The sequence below is a fragment of the Littorina saxatilis genome, linkage group LG4 (assembly GCF_037325665.1).
Source record: "Littorina saxatilis isolate snail1 linkage group LG4, US_GU_Lsax_2.0, whole genome shotgun sequence".
Classification (NCBI taxonomy): domain Eukaryota; kingdom Metazoa; phylum Mollusca; class Gastropoda; order Littorinimorpha; family Littorinidae; genus Littorina; species Littorina saxatilis.
Window position 1 is genome coordinate 41,391,193 of NC_090248.1, and position 13,263 is coordinate 41,404,455.

At 39.1% G+C, this 13,263-nt stretch overlaps 1 protein-coding gene across 3 annotated transcripts in view; it reads left to right on the forward strand.

The window, feature by feature from the left end:
• LOC138964754 (neuroglian-like) overlaps positions 1-13,263 on the forward strand; it is a 45,840-nt gene that overhangs the window by 13,876 nt on the left and 18,701 nt on the right. For all 3 annotated transcript variants that reach the window (XM_070336796.1, XM_070336799.1, XM_070336798.1), the window contains exons 4-11: positions 139-215; positions 992-1,110; positions 3,442-3,616; positions 3,903-4,031; positions 8,155-8,257; positions 9,178-9,368; positions 11,851-11,982; positions 12,778-12,936. In XM_070336796.1, the coding sequence (XP_070192897.1) occupies positions 139-215; positions 992-1,110; positions 3,442-3,616; positions 3,903-4,031; positions 8,155-8,257; positions 9,178-9,368; positions 11,851-11,982; positions 12,778-12,936 (1,085 nt within the window). The remainder of the gene's footprint in view (positions 1-138; positions 216-991; positions 1,111-3,441; positions 3,617-3,902; positions 4,032-8,154; positions 8,258-9,177; positions 9,369-11,850; positions 11,983-12,777; positions 12,937-13,263) is intronic.

Below are 13,263 nucleotides of genomic sequence, written 5' to 3' on the forward strand. Positions count from 1 at the left end.
TTTTATGTGAACGTGACTCATTGTGTTGTGAATAGCAATTTCTTCCTGTCCATCTGATGCCTCATATAATATTCAGAACTGCGAAAGTGACTCGATCGAGCGTTTGCTCTTCTTGTTTTATTTGATATTCTCATACAGTTACAGATGGACAGTCAACAAGAAAGAGTTCAACCCGAGTGGCAACGACGCACGTGTTGTGCAGCTGGCCAACAAAGGTGAGACAGAACAAAACAAAATGGCGTGTTAACTGACTAATATGCAAAACAAGAGAAACAAAAGAAGAAAGAAAAAAAGAAGAAAAGAAGAACAAATACAGATGAAAATTAATGTTTGTGTGTGTGTGTGTGTGTGTGTGTGTGTGTGTGTGTGTGTGTGTGTGTGTGTGTGTGTGTGTGTGTAAAAATTAATGTAATACATTAACTAGCATTTTTCTTATCTCTCAGTATCTTTTGCAAACAATCAATCAATCAATCAATCAATCAATAAACTTTATTAATCTCTAAAAGAGAAATTGCATTGCTGAGCTTTTGTGTCCGTAATAAAACATACATAAAACATTCAAAAATAAACATTTGTTCTTTGTCATTCATACATTCTTGTGTTCTTATACATTTCTTCAATTCATGCATCATTATTCTATCATAATTATGTAATACATTTATTCTCTTTTAACAGTCTGAACAAACCATCAAGCTGATAACCAAATGCACAAATAACAGCTGCTGTTGCATCGAAAATTGTGTCGTGTATGACGCACTCACGAAAGGGCATGAAACTGGAGGAGGATAAGCCAAGACGTGTCCGTCTGCCTGTAGTTTTCGACGTCACTCACCCTTACGCGTTCAAGAGACTTGGTCCATATACACACGAAGTGTAGATTCTGTCAAACGTGTGACATAAAAAATATACTTTCGATGACGTCACACGTACACGCACAAACGTACACGTTCAGAAAAAAAACACCACTTACTGGACCTCTCTGTTGTCTCAGGTACCATTGTGTTTAGCAAGCCAGAGGACAAAGACGAGGGCATATATCAGTGCAAAGCCACCAATGACTACGGCACCTCACTCAGTATCAAGTTCAACTTGAGGGAAGCCAAGCTTAAAGTGAGTATACCCAAGGCGCCATTTTGGAAGTTTTCTGACGATTTGGGACTTACAAAGTTCAAGCAACATACGCTGTACTGTAATTTCGAAACACCTGCAATGATTTGCTCCAAACTGCTCCAAAACTATGCCAAATCATTAAATGAATTTTAACCAGCGAACGGTTTGCTTCGTCTAGGATTTTTCGCTAGATGATATCACTTTAAGATATAAAAAAAAAAGTGTGACTAAGGGGAAAGCGGTAAACGTTTTTTTTATTTACAACAACAACAACAACAACAACAACAACAACAACAACAACAACAACAACAACAACAAAGCAACTTTTATATAGTGCCCAGAACTCAAGTTGTTCGAGGCGATTAAAACTATATGTTGTTGGTCGGTTTTGCTCTGTCTTGGTAAACTTTTGATTGACACGACCAAAAATGGGTAAATAATAACCCAGGAGAAGCCTCAGTCAGTGATGCGCCACACTGACCTCTCTCGGAAGGCAGGTAAGAAGAAAGCACATCCATGTCCTATACAGGCTATTAATTAAGTTACGCCTCTTAAGGACTAGTATATAGGGACATGTTAAAAAAAAAAATTTAAGTACCTGCAAGCCTACCCTACCAGGGTAATGTTGAGGTTATGATTTGATAAGGCCAACAAAAAAAAATAGTCTGTTTACGGTAACCCGACCGACCCTATTTTTTTCGCGCGACCCTAGACTTTTTTTTGGCATTTGGGAAAAAAATAAAAAAATAACGTAAAAATATGGTTTTTTTGGGAAGAAAAAAAAATCCCGACCTACCGACCCTATTTTTTTGGCCTATGTTACCGTAAACAGACCTTTTTTGTGCCTAATAACCCAGGAGAAGCCTCAGTCAGTGATGCGCCACACTGACCTCTCTCGGAAGGCAGGTAAGAAGAAAGCACATCCATGTCCTATACAGGCTATTAATTAAGTTACGCCTCTTAAGGACTAGTATATAGGGACATGTTAACAAAAAATTTTTTTTAAAGTACCTGCAAGCCTACCCTACCAGGGTAATGTTGAGGTTATGATTTGATAAGCACATGGGTATACCCCTCCCCCCCCCCCCCCACCCCCACCACCCAACAAAAAAAGAAAAAAGAAATAAACGACAACACCACAAATAAAAACAAAAACAAAAACAAGCCCTTGAAATGAATAACACCTGCACCGTTTGGCATGGTCGAGCAACAATATGCTTGACGGCTCAAATAATGACCAAAGTGCACTGTTTTGTAAGATAATTAATTGTTCCTGTCTCTTATATGCAAATGTTATCGACGTTAATGAATCGAACTTACCTGTCCGTCCTCGTTTACCTCCTCTGATTCTTTTGTCCAATTCTTTATTTTTTTTAACATTTATAACAAGGGCATTAGTACTTTTTATTTTTTTATATTTTACCTTTGACAGCACATGAAAAAGCAATTCCTATTTAGATGTAAATATGTAACCACACTTAGTATAAGCTTAGCTTGTTGTGTGGTCCCAATTGTTTATGTTGTATTATATAATTATGCCACCCCATGTTTTCGGAATAAAATATTTGTTTTAACAAATGGAACTTACCTTTTTTTAATTTGACTTTTGTAAATGTCTCCGGTCTTCCTTCCACTGCATATACATTGTCTTGTGTAAAATTACGCTTTATGCTGTATACGATACGCGAAACATCACGAAGAAAACAAGTCGTTTTGTCCTGGTGTTAGGAAACGCTACCGTTGCTGAGCTTTGGTTCAGTTTTGTGTGTTGCATGTAGTTGACTTATTTGTACTTTGTGGGAAAGTACCGATATTATATTTTGTAAACACAATATTTATGCTTGGACGAGAATGCAGGTGAACTTTCTAGTCCTGTCAAAACAAGTTGTTTACCATGCTGTTTTAGTCGTGAGTTCGTGGCGTTCGTTCGGATTAAGTGCGTCGGCGCTTTTGATGTACGTCATAGAGAATGTCGCTAGTTTAGTCCATGCACGGCTCGTATAATGTAGTTGTATTATGTTCGGTCTGAAATATTCTCGAGATTGAGTATTTACTATATATGCCAGCGCGATTTGAATGTTAAAAAAGCTTCTATTTGAGTTCTGCTACGATGTGCAGTTGTATGTATGGAATGCTAAATAAATCCTCGAACTCAATTTGACGAGTTGTTTTCTGCTGCTGCGAAGACGGGCGACGTAGAATAAAAGAACACAACTATACGACGTTTGAGAACTTGTGGCAATCTCAAGTGTCGTGTAACACCTGGGCTTCGTCATGCACTGCCTTCAACATTTATCATTTAGACTTGTTTCGTCTGTTTCTTTCCTTAAGGATTTTGAAGTGCAACCACGAACACACGCCGATGCAATACTAGGTCGTAATTTGACCTTGAACTGTGTTCCCCCCGAAAGTGTCCCTCCTGCAAATGTGTTCTGGATCATCAAACAGCCATACGGTGGTTATGACGTAGTCAACTATGACGCAAGAGTGTCAATGGACCATGAAAGTAAGTTTATTTTTGTTTAAATGCGGTGGAGGTTGTGTGTGTGTGTGTGTGTGTGTGTGTGTGTGTGTGTGTGTGTGTGTGTGTGTGTGTGTGCGTGTGTGGGTGTGTGTGTGTGTGTGTGTGTGTGTGTGTGTGTGGTATTTATACATAATTTTTAATCCTGACGGTGATGTTGAAGATAATAATAATAACGACGCAACACCAAAGACGACGAAGAAGACAACGAAGACGACAATGACGACAACAACAACAGCAACAACAAGTACGATAACGCCTTCTCTTTCAGACCGTCTTCGCTTCACCAATGTGAAGCGTAGCGACCTCATGGGAGGTGCACCGTACGCCTGCATGGCAATGAACGGAATCATGAGAAAATCTACCCAAGGACCGGAACACGTGCTGAGACTAACAAGCGGTCAGAAGATAACTCTTTTCTTTGTTTGGTCATTTTTAAGGTTAATCAAGTTTTGACTGAATGCGTTAACACAGACGGGGGAATCAAGACAAGGGTGGTGGTGTATGTGTGTGTGTGTATGTGCAGAGCGATTCAGAAAAAAACCTACTAAACCGTCTTCTTAAAACTTTACATGAGAGCACCTGACATCTTTTTCATTTTTGTCATAACTGTCTTTGATGACGTCATATCCGGCTTTTTGTGGATGTTTAGGCGGCACTGTTACACCCTTATTTTTAGATAAAATTGATTGAAATTTTGGTCAAGCAATCTTCGACGAAGCCCGGTCTATGGAATTGATTTTCAGCTTTTAAGCTTAAAGGCACAGTAAGCCTCCCGTAAACCATCACAGAGCTCCCCGAGCGTCTACATACAGTACAAATATACTTCCATTTGAACGCTCACCGAACGGGAACATCCTGGCTGCTTTCTGTCGAGCGTGAGAAATTTTCAAAGAATTTATTTTCGTGGACTTGGTCCTCTACAACAATGGCGCCTCGTTTTGGTGCTCTTATGAATATTCAATACCGGAAATCACGCCCGGACACTAAGCCTCCCGTAAGCAGGGTCACGCAAGGGTCGTAGCAGACAACGGTTTATGCATATCGCCGTTCCTCTCAACAGTCAAAAGCCATCGCTAGAGTTCTTGTGAACCACAGCCGTTTGTTTCGTGCATAAAAACGTGCTATTGTAGATAAGCTCACATCGAGTCGCATTCAAATGACTAACTGACGACTACATTGTGAAAAAGGGAAACTGGATCAAACGGGTTCACGATGGCTCAGGGGTAAGATAAACCACGCAAAAATAAATTATTTGAAAATTGTTCGCTCTTTACGGAGGGCACCTAGGATGTTCTCAATCGGTGAGTGTTTAAATGAAAGGTGTTTGTACTGTGTGTAAAAGCCTGACCGTATCTGTGATGGTTTACGGGAGGCTTACTGTGCCTTTAAACATTAATTGATGAGTTTGGTCATTACAAATATGAAAACTCCAATTATAATTGAAATTGTAGTAATCGACAAAAAAGGATTCTATCTTATTTCTTACCATTTCCTGATTCCATACATATATAGATATGCTAGGTTTGAATTGTAAACAAGCTCAGGAAGTTGTAAAGAAAAAACAAGTCGCGTAAGGCGAAAATACAACATTTAGTCAAGTAGCTGTCGAACTCACAGAATGAAACTGAACGCAATGCAACGCAGCAAGACCGTATACTCGTAGCATCGTCAGTCCACCGCTCATGGCAAAGGCAGTGAAATTGACAAGAAGAGCGGGGTAGTAGTTGCGCTGAGAAGGATAGCACGCTTTTCTGTACCTCTCTTCGTTTTAACTTTCTGAGCGTGTTTTCAATCCAAACATATCATATCTATATGTTTTTGGAATCAGGAACCGACAAGGAATAAGATGAAAGTGTTTTTAAATTGATTTCGGAAATTTAATTTTGATCATATTTGTTATATTTTTTTATTTTCAGAGCTTGTTTTTCATCCAAATATAACATATTTATATGTTTTTGGAATCAGAAAATGATGGAGAATACGATGAACGTAAATTTGGATCGTTTTATAAAAAAAAAAAATTTTGTTACGATTTTCAGATTTTTAATGACCAAAGTCATTAATTAATTTTTAAGCCACCAAGCTGAAATGCAATACCGAAGTCCGGGCTTTGTCGGAGATTACTTGACCAAAATGTCAACCAATTTGGTTGAAAAATGAGAGCGTGACAGTGCCGCCTCAACTTTCACGAAAAGCCGGATATGACGTCATCAAAGACATTTATCGAAAAAAAGAAAAAAACGTCCGGGGATATCATACCCAGGAACTCTCATGTAAAATTTCATAAAGATCGGTCCAGTAGTTTAGTCTGAATCGCTCTACACACACACACACACACACACACACACGCACAGACACACACACATACACCACGACCCTCGTCTCGATTCCCCCCTCGATGTTAAAACATTTAGTCATAACTTGACTAAATGTAATGAAGGCGCGCTTTTCTGTGAAGCACTATTCATGCGCTACTACACGCTTTTTTCATGAACGTGTTCAGCGCTTTCTTGGAGCATGGCCGCGGGGAACAAAGCTTATAATGCTTTGGTAAAAACAAAAAAAAGTCCATCTGTGAATTCGGAAAGGCGATAGGCATTGCAATCATTTACTTCGTAATGCTATTGTTTTGTTTTGTTTTCTTTCTTTCTTCGTTCCCTTTCCTCTCTTCTTTTGGTTTTCTCTCCCTTATATTTAATATCCCTGTCTCTGTCTGTTTGTCCCTCTTCTCTTCTGTTGGAATGAGCTCATTATGAATTTTAAGCGTTGGAAGTGAATAAAGCATCTGGTAAGTTAGTTAGTTAGTTAGTTAGTTAATTAGTTAGTTAGTTAATACGTTAGTTAGTTAGTGAGTGAGTTAGTTAGTTAGTTATACAAAAAGTAGAAAAAATGAATAAGATGACGTCATATCCGGCTTTTTTGTGGAAGTTGAGGCGGCGCGGAACTGTTAAACCCTCATTTTTCGTTTAAATTGATTGAAATTATGGTCAAGTAATCTTCGACAAAGCCCGGACTATGGAATTGCATTTCAGCTTGCAAGCTTGCAAATTAATTGATGAGTTTGGTCATACAAATCTCAAAATTCTAATTAAAATCGAAATTGTGGTAATCGACTCAAAAGGTATTCCATCGTATTCCTTATAATTTCTTGATTCCAAGAACATAAATATAATAATATTATGTTTGAATTAAAAACAAGCTCAGAAAGTTGAAAGAATAGAGAAAGGCACGCTTTCCTGTGAAACACTATGCGCTACTGCGCTATACTGGCTTGTCACTTTCTGCACGCTTTTTGTGTGAACGTGTTCAGCGCTTTCTAGGCTGCGGGGTAAAAATATCACGTTTTGGTAAGCAAAATAAGCACTCTGTTAATTTCAATCTGCGAGTTCGTCAGATTGAATAAATGCAGTAAATTCGCTTCATGCGAACACATGTCTTAGCGTGTGATCCTACCGTTTTGGTCTGGTTCTGGAAAGGCGAGAGGCATTGCCATAATTTGCTTCGTAATGCTATTGTTTTGTGTTCTCGTTCTTTCTGCGTTCCCTTTCCTCTCTTCTTTTGCTTTTCTCTCCCTTATATCTTGTATCCCTGTGGAGTGAGCTCATTATGAATGTTAAGCGTTGGAAGTTTGTTTGTTTGTTTGTTTGTTTGTTTGTTTGCTTAACGGCCAGCCGACCACGAAGGGCCATATCAGGGCGGTGCTGCTTTGACATATAACGTGCGCCACACACAAGACAGAAGTCGCAGCACAGGCTTCATGTCTCACCCAGTCACATTATTCTGACACCGGACCAACCAGTCCTAGCACTAACCCCATAATGCCAGACGCCAGGCGGAGCAGCCACTAGATTGCCAATGTTAAAGTCTTAGGTATGACCCGGCCGGGGTTCGAACCCACGACCGGCCGGACGCCTTACCACTAGGCCAACCATGCCGGTAGCGTTGGAAATGTATACTCTTCTTCTTCTTTATGTTTGATATAAGCATAGCTTGTTGTGTAGTCCCACGTTTTATCTTTTGTTTTATATGCCACCTTATGTTTTCTACATGTTTAATGTAAGTATAGGTTTTTGTGTAGTTCCAAGTTAATCTTTTGTATTATACTTATGGTATGCCACCCTCTGTTATCTACCTAAAATCATGTTTAATATAAGCATAGCTTTTTGTGTAGTTCCAAGTTAATCTTTTGTATTATATGCCACCCTCTGTTATCTACCTAAAATCATGTTTAATATCAGCATAGCTTGTTGTGTGGTTCCAAGTTAATCCTTTGTATTATACGTATGCCACCCTCTGTTATCTACCTAAAATCATGTTTAATATCAGCATAGCTTGTTGTGTGGTTCCAAGTTAATCCTTTGTATTATAAGTATGCCACCCTCTGTTATCTACCTAAAATCATGTTTAATATCAGCATAGCTTGTTGTGTGGTTCCAAGTTAATCCTTTGTATTATACGTATGCCACCCTCTGTTATCTACCTAAAATAATGTTTAAACCAACCACATTGCCACACTGCAGGGAATGAAGAGATGCGCACAGTCGGCTACATGTGGGCTTCACCAGAGGACCATTTGTCTCTGCGTGGCGACGACGCTCGTTTTAAATGTATCTTTGCTGGAAAGTGAGTACGCATCTAAAATAAAAATAAAATGTAATTTGATTTTGTTTTAATATACTGTGTGTGGATGTTTTTTTAGTGTTTTTTTTTTAGCGATGCTTGACGAGCAATAGCAAAATGGTGAGAGAGAGAGAGAGAGAGAGAGAGAGAGAGAGAGAGAGAGAGAGAGAGAGAGAGAGAGAGAGAGAGAGAGAGAGAGAGAGAGAGAGAGAGAGAGAGAGAATGACAATGACAATGACAATTCTTTATTTAACGAGGGTAGTAGATTAAGCAGTGGTCTGCTTTTTTACATCCAGCCCTCGCCCTAAAGAGGGACTAACTACAAAAATGAAATAAAAATACAAGATAAAAAATAGAAAATAGAAAAACTAAATATCTACATTTTAACAGATAACTAAAGTGAAAACACATTATACATATGTACACAAAATGCATTGCATTGAGGTAAATTGCGAGTTAATTGATGTGAATTAAGTGGTATAGTGCAGCTTGCACTTTCTCAACATCATGCTCTAATCCATACATTACATTTTAAAGAAAATCAATCAAACAAGCAAGACATTGCTAAGATCATCACACATCTAAATAGTGGTTGGTTTTTAAGTCCCTTCATTCGAAAAGGGTTTGTGTACATTATACCAATAGAGAGAGAGAGAGAGAGAGAGAGAGAGAGAGAGAGAGAGAGAGAGAGAGAGAAAGAGAGAGAGAGAGAAAGAGAGAGAGAGATAGAGAGAGAGAGAGAAAGAGAGAGAGAGAGAGAGAGAGAGAGAGAGAGAGAGAGAGAGAGAGAGAGAGCATCCACAAAAGATCAGTTAAATGTCAACAACAAAAACGCGTGCTTTCTAATATAAACCCATGAACCTGATAGAACAACACTATACTATACTTTATAAAAATCTGAATTTCCTCGTTGTCTTGTTCAGCCCTACTCCTGACGTACACTGGGTGAGAACTGATGGGGCCCCGCTGTCGGATCGGGCCCAGATCCGTAGTTTCGGACAGGAGCTCTTAATAGAGAACGTAGACTTTGGAGACGTCGGTACCTATGAATGTTGGGGTACCAATTCCATCACGCACACGCGTGTTCAGAGAACAATCTCCCTTCGTGTTCAGTGTAAGTATGTGACTCTTCGAGTGTTTTTTACATTTAGTCAAGTTATGACTAAATGTTTTAACATCGAGGGGGGAATCGAGACGAGGGTCGTGGTGTATGTGTGTGTGTGTGTGTGTGTGTGCGTGCGTGTAGAGCGATTCAGACCAAACTACTGGACCGATCTTTATGAAATTTGACATGAGAGTTCCTGGGTGTAATATCCTCAGACGTTTTTTTCATTTTTTTGATAAATGTCTTTGATGACGTCATATCCGGCTTTTTGTGAAAGTTGAGGCGGCACTGTCACGCCCTCATTTTTCAACCAAATTGGTTGAAATTTTGGTCAAGTAATGTTCGACGAAGCCCGGACTTCGGTATTGCATTTCAGCGTGGTGGCTTAAAAATTAATTAATGACTTTGGTCATTAAAAATCTGAAAATTGTAAAAAAAAAAATTTTTTATAAAACGATCCAAATTTACGTTCATCTTATTTTCCATCATTTGCTGATTCCAAAAACATATAAATATGTTATATTTGGATTAAAAACAAGCTCTGAAAATTAAATATATAAAAATTATTATCAAAATTAAATTTTCCAAATCAATTTAAAAACACTTTCATCATATTTCTTGTCGGTTCCTGATTCCAAAAACATATAGATATGATATGTTTGGATTAAAAACACGCTCAGAAAGTTAAAACGAAGAGAGGTACAGAAAAGCGTGCTATCCTTCCCAGTCCAACTACTACCCCGCTCTTCTTGTCAATTTCACTGCCTATGCCGTGAGCGGTGGACTGACGATGCTACGAGTATACGGTCTTGCTGCGTTGCATTGCGTTCAGTTTCATTCTGTGAGTTCGACAGCTACTTGACTAAATGTTGTATTTTCGCCTTACGCGACTTGTTGTTTATTACTTCTTTCTACATTTAGTCAAGTTTTGACTAAATGTTTTAACATAGAGGGGGAATCGAGACGAGGGTCGTGGTGTATGTGTGTGTGTGTGTGTGTGTGTGTGTGTGTGTGTGTGTGTGTGTGTGTGTGTGTGTGTGTGTGTGTGTGTGAGTGTGTGTGTGTGTGTGTGTGTGTGTGTGTGTGTGTGTGCGTGTGTGTGTGTGTATAGCGATTCAGAGTAAACTACTAGACCGATCTTTATGAAAATTTACATGAGAGTTTCTGGGTATGATATCCCCGGACGTTTTTTTCATTTTTTTGATAAATGTATCTGATGACGTCATATCCGGCTTTTTGTAAAAGTTGAGGCGGCACTGTCACACCCTCATTTTTCAATAACATTGATTGAAATTTTGGCCAAGCAATCTTCGACGAAGGCCGGACTTTGGTATTGCATTTCAGCTTGGTGGCTTAAAAATTAATTAATGACTTTGGTCATTAAAAATCAAAAAATTGTAATTAAAATTATTTTTTTATAAAATGATCCAAAATTACGTTAATCGTATTCTTCATCATTTTCTGATTCCAAAAACATATAAATATGTTATATTTGGATTAAAAACAAGCTCTGAAAATTAAAAATATAAAAATTATGATTAAAATAAAATTTCCGAAATCGATTTTAAAACAATTTCATCTTATTTCCTTGTCGGTTCCTGATTCCCAAAACATATAGATATGATATGTTTGGATTAAAAACACGCTCAGAAAGTTAAAACGAAGAGAGGTACAGAAAAGCGTGCTATGCAGCACAGCGCAACCACTACCGCGCTAAACAGGCTCGTTAATTTCACCTTTTGCACGAGCGGCGGACTACGGTCATTGTGAAAAAATGCAGTGCGTTCAGTTTCATTCTGTGAGTTCCACAGCTTGACTAAATGTAGTAATTTCGCCTTACGCGACTTGTTTGTTTGTAATCTGGTGTGGTAATTTCTAATGACTGAGCGGCAAGAAAAGTACGTATATTGCACGTATATTGTATACGGTATTGTAATTTCTAATGACTGAGCTGCATGGAAAGTACGTATACACTCTGCCGACACAAAATGTACTAAGACATGTTTCGTTCCCCAACTAACACATTCATCTCCTGTCATTTAATTTGAATTTTCTAAGCTGTTAAAGACACACCGTTCGGATAAAAGATTTATTGTACATGGGCACAAGTGAATGAGAACTATAAGTTGGTAGCCCTCTAGTTTAATCCACTTCTGACATGGGTCACGTGACTATACCCCCAAAATCCGATAATCGGCCATGAAAAACACGTAAAGTGCCATTTCTGTTGTTGTTTTTGATCGAAACTTTTCATTCAAAACAGCTGCGTTTTTAATGATTATGAGTAGACTTGTAATACATCTCTCCCTTACTGGCTTAAAGGAGCCCAAAGCGGTTGTCTTTGTTGTTGTTGTTGTTGTTGTTGTTGTTGTTGTTGTTGTTGTTGTTGTTGTTGTTGTTGTTGCTGTTGCTGATCAGATGTTGTTGTTGTTCGAAATTTGACTATATCACTAGATGCGTTTTAATGATGAATACTATGATCTCATGACAGCTCGCCCTTACTGGCTTAGGGAGCCGAAAGATGTGGAGGTGGTTGTGGGCGGAACAGCTGAGTTTACCTGTATGGCCAAAGCTGTCCCCGAACCTAGGTATTTTTGGTTCATCAACGGAGTTCCATTGGAGGGTGAGTGAATGAATGACAGATCTGTTGTTGTTGTTGCTGTGTGTGTGTGTGTGTGTGTGTGTGTGTGTGTGTGTGTGTGTGTGTGTGTATGTGTGTGTGTGTGTGAGTTTTGTGTGTGTGTATGTGTGTGTGTAGTTTTTGTGTGTGTGTGTGTACGGTGTGGTGTGTGTGTGTGTGTGTGTGTGTGTGTGTGTGTGTGTGTGTGTGTGTGTGTGTGTGTATGTAGGTGTGTGGGTGTGTGCACAGCGATTCCCCGTTAAATACTAGACAGAAGCTTATGATGTCTTTACATGTTATTTCTTTCAGATGATACCCCTCTGTGTTTTTTTCTTTCTTTTATTTTTTCGATCTAATTCCTAAATGACGTCATATCCATTCCTGAAGAAAAGTGGATGCGACATGTTGGTGGCCGCATTTTTCAATCAATATTGATGAAAGTTTGGTCACATTTTCCAGACCTAAACAGATACAAATGTTGTTTAATTACATTCTTCTTCTTTTTTTCGGAATCCGAAAAAATAGAAATATGGTACATTGTTTATTGAAATTGTTATTGTCCTATAAAATTAAACAAAACACGAAACTCTGCTCTATGCAAATAAGGTTCCCCCCTGGCCTTACGTGATACCGAGACAGCGCGCTTTAGGTCGACGGGTTTCGGTCAGCCAAGACTCAGTTTCGGCGATGACTTTTCAGTTCAGTTTTAATATTCAGGTCGAACAAAATATTCAGGTCCACAGAATGACCGAATGTTTTGATATCGCTTTACGCAAATCGTTTGCTTTTTTTCCACAGAAATATCGGACGACAGAATCACGCCTGACCGCTTCAAGAGACAGAGACCCGACCACCTGTTGTTCTCCAACCTGAACAGAGAGGATTCTATGGTGATACAGTGTAACGCCACCAACAAGCATGGTTACATCTGGGGCGATGTCTACCTCAATGTTCTTTGTAAGTCTGTTACAGTGTAACACTGCTGATTAACATGGTTAAATTTGGAACGATTTCTACCTGAACCTATTTTTATGAATGTTTTATTATCATGTAACTCTACACACAAAACACACGCAAACACACGCGCGCGCGCACGCACGTGCACGCACACACGCACGCACGCACTCACGCACGCACTCACGCACACACGCACGCACGCACTCACGCACGCACTCACGCACACGCACGCACACACACACACACATGTTAAAATCTAGGCGATGTCTACTTTTTCTGTAAGCGGGTTGTAATAGTGAAGCGTCCCCACTAATCATGGTTTTATCT